General features: G+C 42.2%; 1 protein-coding gene across 1 annotated transcript in view; it reads left to right on the top strand.

Moving 5' to 3' along the window:
- Positions 1–9,944, top strand: part of LOC120926722 (uroplakin-3b-like protein 1) — a 38,862-nt gene extending 28,918 nt beyond the window's left edge. The window contains exons 5-6 of the mRNA XM_040336881.1: positions 5,082–5,211; positions 9,100–9,944. Coding sequence (XP_040192815.1) covers positions 5,082–5,211; positions 9,100–9,271 — 302 coding nt within the window. The 3' untranslated portion in view covers positions 9,272–9,944. The remainder of the gene's footprint in view (positions 1–5,081; positions 5,212–9,099) is intronic.
- Positions 9,945–12,280: the final 2,336 nt, after the last annotated feature.

The raw sequence follows: 12,280 nt of genomic DNA, 5'->3' as shown, positions 1-12,280 counted from the left end.
CAAACACTGACAAACGTTCAAAGCAGAAGCAACTTGCTTTAGGAAGGGAACACAGGGAAATACTTTTGCAATTGAAGTGTGTTTGACTGGGGCTATTTAGCCACAGGGCGATCTTCAAACTAAGTACGCTTGGCCTTTTACCTATCTCACTGATTGCGCTGACCAAAGTTCTGCACATGCGCATTGAGGTCCAGATTCGTGCGCGCATGCGCAGTACGGCCGGCACTTCATTTGCATGGGGTCACGGCTCATTACAATGAAGCACGCCCACTTCAATCCCACTTGCCATAACCACGCCTTAGGCATTGAAACTTAAGTTAAGGATGGCGCAGTTTTGAGCGCAAATGCACTGAGAATACGGTAGTTACGACACCAACTTAGGGCGCCCTAACTTAAATGACATAAGTTAGATAATCCTAAATTTACACATGGTTTTGAGAATTTGGCCCCTGCTTTCCATTCACACCTGAAACCTTGTAACACTAACGAGTTACATGACACCGGGGAGAGAAAATGGCTAATTGGGCCCAATTTGGACATTTTCACTTAGGGGTGTACTCACTTTTGTTGTCAGCGGTTTAGACATTAATGGCTGTGTGAGTTATTTTGAGGGGACAGCAAATTTACACTGTTATACAAGCTAAACACTTACTATTTTACAATGTAGCAAAGTGTAATTTCTTCAGTGTTGTCACATGAAAAGATATAGTAAAATATTTACAAAAATGTGAGGGATGTACTCACTTTTGTTAGATACTGTATAACATAACATTATAGAAAACTATAATACATCACACAAAACAATACAAAAGTATGCACCTCTTTTCCAAAACCAAAAGTGAGAATCTGGGGTCACAGAAAAAAAATAGACTAGAAGTTTTACTGAAGGTCTGGGCCTTAAATCTAGAGCTAGACAGGGTACATTAATCCCCTAAAGGGAAACATCCCAAGAAAAACAACAAACAATGGCAGTATAATGCCGCGTACACACCATCACTTTATGTGATGAAAAAAAATGACGTTTTTAAAAACGTCACTTTAATTGACTGTGTGTGGGGGGAAAACGTTGTTTTATGTCTTGTAAAAAACGACCAAAAAAAATTGAAGCATGCTTCAATTTTATGTGTCGTTTTTCAAAAGTGCACTTTTTACTTCACAGAAATTGACCGTGTGTAGCAAAAAACGTCGTTTTCTAAGATGTTTTTTCATCCACGCATGCCCAGAAGCTACTTATGAAGCAAGCTTCAATGGTAAAACGTGGTGGAACGTAACCTCGCTTTGCAAGAACATTGTGAGAAAAACGATGGTGTGTAGGCAACTTCGTCTTTGAAAATTGAAGTTTCAAAAACGTCATTTTTTACTTCACAGAAAGTGTCGTTTTTTTTCATCACATAAAGTGATGGTGTGTATGCGGCATAAGACTTATGATAAAGTTGTGACAATGCATAATAACAAAAGACAATGAGGACATGAGCATGGTGAACTCAAAAACATCCCCTTTCAAGCTTTTCGCTATGGCTCTACATAAGTCAGACACACTGAATGGCTATTCAGACAGTCAGATACAGAAAACAAGTGAAACAATAGGGTACCAAATGGCTGGTGGGACCAGGATGGAGCCTTCACTTAGAACAAGAGCAAGCCCCTCAGACAAATTGGCCACTTGGAACTTATCCTGTGCCCAGATCATGCACACTAAAGTATATACCTATTATTTTTTTTTATTTTTTTTATAATCACCTTTTCTTTATTAAAGTGGTTGTAAACCCACTATTTGGACTTTTACCTACAGGTAAGCCTATAATAAGGCTTACCTGTAGGTAAGGAGAATATCTCCTAAACCTGCACGGTTTAGGAGATATTCCCCCCGCAATGCGGGCGGCGCATGCTCAGGGGGGAATCCACGGCTGAAGGACCGGCATCCGCCGGACCCTGCCGCTTTTAAATCTCCCGCGCGCACGCGCGGGAGTGACGTCATCGCCGCTCCAGCCAATCACAGCGCTGGAGCGGCGATACCCGGAAGACACGCCGGAGCAAGATGACATCCTGCTCGGCGTGGACCAGGTAAGTGGTACACACCTCGTTCCGAGGTAAGTATTTCATAATAGGCTAGTATGCGGTGCATACTAGCCTATTATGCCTTTTGCATTGCAGGTTTGGGGGAAAAAAAAAAAAGTTTATGCGGTTTACAACCGCTTTAAGACAAATTCAAACATAGAAATACACATTGCACAAAATATCTATATAAAAACTTTCATTAACATACACCACACTAACCCCCCCCCCCCACCCCGAGAAAACACACTGGGTCCTTGATCATGTCCTCACTAAGCTCACCCACTTACCTACCCATAACCACAACTCAATTTGTGCAAAACATAACTCAAAGTATAATTAAGAAGGGGGCTTTGCAGCACCCTATTACATGTGTCAAAAAAACAACAATACAAAAATAATAATAATTAAAAAAAAAGTGTATAATTTCGAATTACTATTTTTGTGTCCTATTATGTTTAGTGTTTTAATTCAATATAATCTCACTGTACTATTTCATTTTTATACCTCTCCACCTTTCGTTTCAATCTACTCCTCTTTATATAATTCCATTACATGTTGCCCATTCCGTGCCTAATTTACTATTATAACTTATCCTCTTACTTTAATGACATCAATCTCTCCAATGTGCCTCCCAGAGAGTATATACCTATTTAAACCAAACAGTACATGCACTTTAAAAAAATTCTCATTAGTTTCTGTATCTACTATAGCATTGTGGAGAAAATTAACTTTCAAAGTTCACAACATAGTCATTGAAACTTTACCTTTTTCCTCTGAGAGCAGATCCTGACAGGCTGCCAACCTTCTAATGATGTCTGGCATTTCTAAGCTGTTAGGCTAGGTTTGCATATGTGTTAGTCAAGAACGTGTGCATAATCACACACACTCCCGTCCCGCACATAAACGTGCTGTTCCTTAGTAGATGTGCAGTGCTGCCATTAATTCTTAATTACACCCCTATGCATTGGCACCCACGTGTGAAACTACATTTTAAAAAAAGGGTCAGGACCTTTTCCCCCATGTTTTTATTGGATACAGCAGTCCATTCAAGTGAACAGGCTTCTGTACTCACGACGTGGTGCCCAAATGTGCATGCACATATGTGCACCTAGGTTTAGAAACTGAATAAAACCCAACTTTCACACATGAGCAGAGTGATTTACAGGTATACATTTTTTGAGTACATATATGAGCATTTTAGAAGCCTATTTCAAGCATTTTACATGTGTATCCAACCTTCAGGCATTTTTGTTTTAGCCATAGGAATAGGCATAGACCCGTTTTTACAGGCTAAAAAAATGTTTAGCCATTTCTATTCAAGTCTTTGGGGCCAAAAATGCCCAGTTCTGCTTCAAAAGTTACTTTTGTAGCTTTTATAGAATTAGGTGTCAAGCTGTAGGTTCCTAATCACTCATATGTGAACAGCTACTATTAAACTACATGAGATTTTGGATGTTGAGCATTTTGTAGATTTAACCAACAATTGCTCAAGTCTGAATGGGGCCTTAGATTTTTTTGTTGCAGTCTTTGAGAATAAGATTGGTTGTAACGGCAGAAAGTCTCGTTCTTTTTTTCTTTAAAAATAACAAACATTTAATACTTGTTTTTTTAAATGGTTTTGCACAGAGCAGCCGGGTTCCTCCTCTTCTCAGGCTATGGGGGCACCCGAGCCGAGCCGCAGCTCCGCGTGTCCATTCAGACAGATAGCAGCGGTTCGGCCCCAGCCCCCTCTCTCTCCTGATTGGCTAACTGACTTTGAAAACAGTGGAAACCAATGGCGCCACTGCAGTGTCTCAGCCAATCAGGAGGGAGAGTCCCGGGTGGCCGAGGCACTCATGTACATCGCTGTATAGAGGTGGGGCTGAGGTAAGTGTTAGAGGGGCTGAGGGGGGCAGCTACACACAGAAGGCTTTTTATCCTAATGCATAGAATGCATTAGGATAAAAAAAACTTCTGCCTTTACCGCCACTGTAATGCATTCTTTGCATTAAGATAAAAAATCTAGTGTGTGCAGCAGCTCCCCTCAGCCCCCCTCATACTTACCTGAGCCCCATCTCAACCCAGCGATGTCGTACAAGAGGCTAGGTTGTCCGTGACTCTCCTGATTGGCTGAGACACAGCAGCAGGCGCTATTGGCTTCCGCTGCTGTTAAAGCGAGTGAGTCAATCAGGAGAGAGAGAGGGGGCAAGGCCGGGCTGCAGCTCTTTATCTGAATGGACACAGAGAGCTGTGGCTTGGCTCGGGTGCCTCCATGGCAAGCTGCTTGCTGTGAGGGCACTCGGCAAGACGGAGGTGCCAATAGAGCATCGGAGGGGCTGCTCTGTGCAAAACTATTGCACAAAACATGCAAGTATAACATGTTTGTTATTTTTAAGCAAAAAAAAAAACAAGCCTTTAGTATCACTTTACTTTCACATTAAAAGCAGCATGCAAGGTCAGGGATGTTTTATATTATAGATTTTTTTACTGCTTGCTAATAATATGTACATAGTTTAAATTCTGAAGCCTGGGCACAGGTGTAGTTTAGAGGGGCCTGGAGGGAGGCATTGAGGGAATAGTTGTGGTAAAAAAAATTCTAAGTGTATAGCGGTAAGAAAGGGCTCTGAATTGGGGATGCAGGTTCATGCCCTTTTAGGGCAGCACAGTGGTATAGTGGTTAGCTCCCTCATCTGGCAGCAAAACGGTCACTGGTTTAAATCCCGACCATGACACCATCTGCCTGGAGTTTGCATGTTCTCCCTGTGTCTGCATGGGTTTCCTCCCACACTCCAAAGACATGTGCGCCTAAACGCACTCCTGTGGGAGCGCGTTTGGCGCAGTACAAATCCTAAATCAAATCAAAACATAATAGTTAGATATTAACTTATTAAAAGGAATTAAAGTATATAGGTTGGAAAAAGTAGTCTGTTTACACTGAAATAAGTGTATGAGTTCCTTATAAAATATCAGTCATACAAGTACTGTACCTTAATAACATAAAATGTCATATCTCCATATATTCTATGTTGTTCCTTTCCCACTAGGAATGAGTCAAAGTATTCTGAATCCATGGCCTCAAGGTCGCAGCGCTGGAATGATTGTAATTGTTGTCATCCTCTCTGTACTTCTGGCTATTTTGTTGGCATGTCTCATTGCTGCACTTGCTGTGGGCAGGTAAGTACACCTTTTTGCTATTCTTTCTTAATATGCCCTAAAATGTTAGTTCACCTTTACAGAAAATCACCAGACTTCCAAACCCCACCCCTGGTTTCTTGCTGTACTGCACATTGTAGAGAACAGTAGAGAAACTTGCGGGAACCGTGAAAACACAGGATTGCAGGAGGTAAGTACAGCAGGGCCTGGAGAGGTGGGGAGGGAGTCCGGTGTTAGGTTAGCACTACAGATTTTCTGTAAAAGTGAACTAACACTTTGACCTAAAATTTCTACTTTATCCATATAGAGTTTGCATTTTTTTTATAGTATTTTTATTCTTTGCCAATGTACCAATAATGTTGTAGTATCCAAATCAACTTTAATAAACAAACATACTCCTAATGATGGAATACTTTTTTTCTCTTCACATTCTCTGATGTATGGGGGTACCATTATGAATTAATGGCACCCCCATACATCTGCTAGAAGAGCAGCACATTTTGCCTGCTGCTTGAGAATGCAAGCATTATGCACTTGTTCCCGCCCTGCACATGTGTCAACCTCAACGCTGCATCCTGGCCTAGGCCAACAAGGCCCAGCCCTAGGGCAGCACTTTGCAGGCAGGGGGCAGCATGGAAAGAGTCCCCGTTGGCTTGCGCTACACTGTTAATGTAATACAAGCTGCTTCTAATTTTGACTGTCCTATCATCCTGGACCACAAACCTTCCTCACTGTGCTATTTGTTTTCTGCTGCACCATTGGCATGTTTATATCTTTTTAGTCCTCTCCATAAAATTATCAGAAATGTGTGCTCAAAGTATAACTATAGGCAACTTTTTTTTTCATTTTGGATAGCGTAAGGGAGGGTTATAGCCCCTGTCAGTTTATTTTTTTACCATCCCTGTCCCATTGCAGAGATTTCCCTTCACTTCCTGCCCCATAGCCAAACAGGAAGTGAGAGGAAAACTATGCAAATTAAGGGAATACATTGTCCCCCCAGACCCTCAGAACTAGTGTCCCCACTCTAAAATTTCAGGGCGGAACTTAAACAGAAAGGGGTATGGCCTTGACAGGAAGGGGTGGCTTATATTTAAATTAGGGGGTGCACAAGTTTAGTCAGGCCTAGGGCAGCACAAAACCTAAAAACACTACTGGTCAACCTAGGATTAGAGGAAAGTCTGAACATCTGGCATCATGGGACATTCAGTATTTGGCAAAAGAACTGAAGTTTATGCTCCATGATAATGAATTTTAACTGCATATACAGCACCTATAACTTGTTTCTCTTGACCCGTGGCACTAACTCTGATTTGTAGAATCCAGAAATATATTTTTTCTAAATCTAAACTCCATGGTAGCTGAATATTTTTTAAATACAAGAGGCCTGTATATTCTTACATGAATCTTGGTGTGCTATTTGTATTTCTTCCAGATCTGTGCAGTAATCGAACATGAAACTTTACCTCTTTGCATAAGCTTCCTGTAAATAAGACGTCTGCTCTCTCCTTGAGTAGGGGGACCGGTCTTGTATCAGCCCCTCCTCTAATTTTCTGCAGCCAGCCTGTAGTCGGTGGAGCCTGCTGGTCCCTCCCACAACTCTGCTCTCTGCACTGTACTTTACAGTGATGATGTCACTGCTACATTTACAAGTCAATAGGTTTGCAAGGGTTTTTGGTGCGCACAAAGTAGATTTATATCCTAAGAATATTTAAATAGAAATGTTTGTGCCCAGAGTTCTGATTTGATGTAATTAAGAGAAATTCAGCAATTTTTTTTAAAGAATCATACTTACCTAGATGGATGCTACATCTGTCCCCTGCTGGCTCTAAGACTGAGAACCGCACGATCAAACACCGCTAATCGCTCAGTTCTCAGGGCTCCGTGGCAGAGAACTGGTGACTGTCAGGCATCGGCTATCTGCTCTGTACCCCGTGCTCACTGTAGCGCTGGGCTGTGGAGGGCGCAAAAGCAGCTGCCCAAGCTTTCAGGGGCTCGCTGAGAGCATAAGCCAGGTTCCGGTCCAGGGTTTTGAGCGGATCCCAACTATATGGTAGCACTCTTTTTCTAGCCTGGACGAGCTCTGTGACGGAAGCCCGCTGTCTGCTGAAAACGGTTCACAGAACTGTAGAACTAATGGCACTCCTGTTATCCACAGAAGTATAGTCAAATTAGCTTTGGCTGTGCTTCTCCTTTTAAGAGCTACAAAAGCAATTCAAATATGTGTTGTAGGATTGGGGGATCTGACTCCAATGGTAGGTGCGTTTTCCAGTGAGTACACCAGTCCAGAACTGAGTTTTGTAAGAGCCTGGTAGCCCACTTTTATTTAAAAACACAAAAGTTCACAAAGACATTAGCAGCCATCGCAGGGGGGTTCCAACATTCCTGTATCTTGCAAACTTCAACAGCCGCACACAGCGTCTGATTCGCACACAGCATCTGATTTGCACACAGCGACTTATCCGCACACAGCGTTTGAGCTTCTTGGACGCACACAGCATCAATCTTCTTTTCTCACACAGAGACACTAGTCGACATCTGCCTCCTGCAGATATGCATGCTCTAGCTGCAACCCATGCAGCCTCTCTCTCCTTTCAGAGAGATGGGAGCTCACCTGGCTTCCTGGGACAGACTTCCTGTCTGTGGGGTGGGGCCCTGAGCCATGTCAGATCAGAACTATATAGCTGGACACACAGCTGTCCAATTAGTGTGTCTTTTTCTCCAGAATTTGGCGTAAACCAGTAATTTCTCACACAGCATAGGGTCCTACCCTCACAGTGTGTTGTTGCAGTGTTAGCAGAGTAGGCTTGGGTGTTATGCGGGTATATCTGAATGTTAGTTTAATATCTAATGATTTAAAAGGCAGATTGTTCACAAACCCCTGGTGTATACCCTCCTGACCCCTCCCTGGTGTATACCCTCCTGACCCCTCCCTGGTGTATACCCTCCTGACCCCTCCCTGGTGTATACCCTCCTGACCCCTCTCTGGTGTATGCCCTCCTGACCCCTCCCTGGTGTGTGCCCTCCGAACCCCTTCCTGGTGTGTGCCCTCCTGACCCTCCCTGCCTCTGTCTAAACCCCACCACTATCACCACTGCCTCTGATTGAAACCCCCCCCACCACCACAGCTGCCTCTGACTGAACCCCCCACCATCACCACAGCTGCATTGGATGGAACCCCCCAACCACCAACACTGGTGCATGTAAATCTAACTCCCTAATACATTACATTTTCGTTTTAATTGTCATGATATAAAATAATGAATGTGGGGGCCTTTTGGTGGGCGTAACTTTTTTTGGAGGGGGGGGGCAGCATTTAATTATTGGGCCCAGGCAGCACAATGCCTTGGGCCAGCCCTGTGTATCCCTAATGTCAAGTTTAGAAGCTAAATTAGCAGAATTGCTACAAAAAAATCTGGAATCTTATAAATAGCAGGTCTTTTTACAAAATACTGATTCACTTGTGTATTTTACCAGTTTGGATGTTATTCTAGAGCAAGGGTGTCAAAGTCAATTTCATCGAGGGCCGCATCAGCATCATGATTGCCCTCAAAAGGGCCAGTTGTTTCTGTAAGATTAGCTGTCCAGCACATCCCCTCCCCTTACATAAGATGTTAAGAGCCACCCAATCATCAGAAGTTGAGTCCCCCCACTCTCCCTTACATCACAGTGCTCCCCCCTTTCCTTAAGCTGCTGCTGGGAAGAAGCTGGATGCATTGCTTAGAAGCAGAAAGTAAGGTTCTTGAGGAGGGCGAGGGCCACATGAAATGGCCTGGAGGACCATATTCGGCCCACGGGCCTTGTGTTTGACACCTGTGTTCTAGAGGTTTGTGATTTGTCATTTTTGCAGCTTTGGTCATTGTTTTCTGCTTTATTAATTCTAACATTTTGCACGTGTACTTTTATTTATAGCAAAGACATCTGCTGGTGTCACACAATCGACAATGAAGGATTCTTGGTGAAAGAAGAGGTGGACATGGGTGAATATGTATTGAATACCACATACATTCCACATAATCTGTACATGACCCATTCAAAACGACAATCAACAAGACCCAGCACAGTGTACACAGTGTTTAAATGACCTAGTGGGCCTTTGTGCTCCCATATGTAATATATTTTAAGGATACCTGATTTAAATGTTGCATCTTAAAATCTTTAGCAATGAATATCTATGACGATCTATCGGTTTTTACAGTTGTTGTTGTATATGTTACATAGATATGGAGAAATTTAATTTCCTATGAAATACCATCTAAACAAATCTTTAAAAGAAAGTCATCTTCAATGAATGATTAAAGATTAATTTTACCAAAATTCTAAGTTTCAGTTTTAAGTGGTTACCTGCAAACTAAGGCCCTGTTCACATTTGGGCAATTAGAAATCACAGGCAGAATAGACGCGAACCAAATTGCGACAAACATGCATAGAGCAGCCCATTAAAGTGAATGGGCTGCCTTTTGCGTGATACGCATAAGTGCGTGTGAATCACGCTTTCAAAATTGCTAGAGGGAATCTGTATGGGGTTGTGAATGAGGCCTGAATGACATGCTGGATACTTCTTGGGATTCAAAAGATACTAATGGTTAAATTTAACCATAGGAATTCCTATTGTTTGCCAACTACTACAGCTATTACAAAGAAAAATTATAGTGTCACATTTCCCATCTGATAATGGCATAAACAACTAGCTTCATATGGAATAAACAAATAGTTGGAGAATAGAGTTTCAAGATGTTGACACCCTAATGATGCCTTCTATGACTTTTTTGGTTGTCCAAAGACAAATTTCTGTAGACAAATGTTGCCACCCGAGTCTCCGACAAATTAAAAAGCCAATGGGGGATTTAACCCACCAGTGTCCAAATATTTTTATCTTTAAGGCCCCGTACAGACGACCAAACATGTCTGCTGAAATTGGTCTGCGGGCCAGTTTCAGCAGACATGTTCGGTCGTGTGTAGGCCCGAGCGTGCAGGATTCCAGCAAACATTTGCCCGCCGGGCCTTTTCCCAGCGGACAAATATTCCTGGACTTGTTTTAAAACAGTCCGCTGGAATCCTGCCCGCTCGGACATGTTCGGTCGTCTGTACAGACCTACCGTACATGTCCGAGCGCCCGCCATCCCTCGCATGCGTCGAATGAATGCGTGGAAGCATTTAACTGGCAGGCCCGCCCACGTCGCCGCGTCATTGTTGCGGCGACACCGCGGACACGCCCCGCGTATTGTTTACGCGCGGATTTCTGTACGATGGTTAGTACAGCCATCGTACAGAAATCCCCAGGCAGACATGTACGGTGAAAACGGTCGTACATGTTTGCCCGTGTGTACACGGCCTTAAAGTCATATTTAGTTGGTTGTTAAGGTAAATGAAAATTGTTGTTTGTATTTTTTTTAATACATTAAGCCAGTTTCTTTGGGTAATCAGATCTTTCAAGGGTGTTCCTAATAAAACAGAGGTTTTATAGTGCCCTCTTATTCTCGTCTCTTATTTCTAGTATACTGGGAATATTATAGCATACAAAAAAGATCAAAAAGTCAGTCTACGGGTTTGGAAATGTCTGAGCAGTATTCTATTGCTGTCTTGTGTGAATGAAAAGTATATTACCTGAACTCTGCCAAAATAATGTGTGCAAACAGACTATACATTTAATTAAATTAAAACCTTGAATATGTTACCAATTAAGCCTGTACATTCTCTGAATGATTGTTCTGGGGATTTTTTTGGCTCAATAAAATAATTCCTTCACAACATAAATGTCTAAACTTGGTTATTTAATCCCCTTTCTAAGAAAATGGGCATTTGTTTTACCTATAGATACTTTTTGTGTATGAATATCCATTGTGACTACTAGGGGTATATAATTGTCGTCTATCAGAAAAGCTGTGTAATGTAGATTTTAAGTTGCATAGTATTATAATGTATTATAATGAGATGCAGGTAAAAATATATCAACTGTCCAGAGGAGGAGTTGGCTGTGGACAGATGGGTAAATTCTAAGATGGTGGCATTGAGTCACTATTAAGACATTGATCAGCGTGGAACCTGCTTTCTGTGCCTAATATTACTTTTTAGTTCAGAGCTACGACCACAGCACAAACATTTCTTACATGTCATTTGACTAAATGCCAAAAGTTCTCACAATAAACCATAAATAAGGACACTGGATGCAAAGCGCCTTGAGGCGATTCGGTTCGCATTTGTTGGCACTATACAAGTTACTCACTCACTCACCGTGACACTTTCTTTGGCCTACAGAAATCTGTCTCTACCATGAAAAGGCAAGTTGGTTTGGTGTGTCCTCACCTTCACCTGCCAAATAGATTTAAATATATATGTACATTTGTATGCTTCATAATTAAAAATATATGAGTATGACTTTGTACTAAAATAAAATAAAAAATAAAAGCCAAGTTCTACTTTTGGTTGGAACTCCGCTTTAAAATCTAAAAAAAAATATATGAGACAGTATTGAGGGCCTTAGAAGATAGTTATGGAACCACTTACCCAAATACTGTATAACAAGAGTATAACCAGATTTCTTTGACTGCTGTCATAACTTACCTTTTTGTTATTATTAACAAATAGCCTCCTGAGGGGCTCTGCACCCATCCCAGATTGCTCCATCCCAGTCCTCTCAGGCATGTCCTCCTAGTCCTTCTAAATGTGTGTCACTCACCAGCCCTCTTGGCTGTTCCTGTTGCGGTTGTCGGCTTGTAGTTTTCAATGAACTACCAGGGTGCTTTTAGTTTTCCATTTTTCCATGTGATGCGGCTGAGTTGGCTGAGCCCCGCTCAGCCATGTTTTATTCTAAATTGTGACAGCTAGTGGGGGTGAAGATTCCCGCTAGTTGTCAGAGCGGGGGAGAGGGGTTCGGTCCTTTTGTTACATGTTACATGTTACACCCTGAATATGGGAAGTAACATGTTAGGAAAGTTGAACTTATCCATTAAAGGCTGTAAGCAGGCCGGCTCTTTACTTTAGAGGAGACGTGCAATGTTTCTTCTGCAATAAAGGAAAAACCTACCTGCCTGCTCACAATCTACTTTAGAATGTACACTGAGCTGTGCAAACACAGCTCAGTTTACATCCT

Source organism: Rana temporaria, chromosome 2, assembly GCF_905171775.1.
Source record: "Rana temporaria chromosome 2, aRanTem1.1, whole genome shotgun sequence".
Taxonomy (NCBI): Eukaryota; Metazoa; Chordata; class Amphibia; order Anura; family Ranidae; genus Rana; species Rana temporaria.
This window is presented reverse-complemented; position numbering and strand designations above follow the sequence as displayed.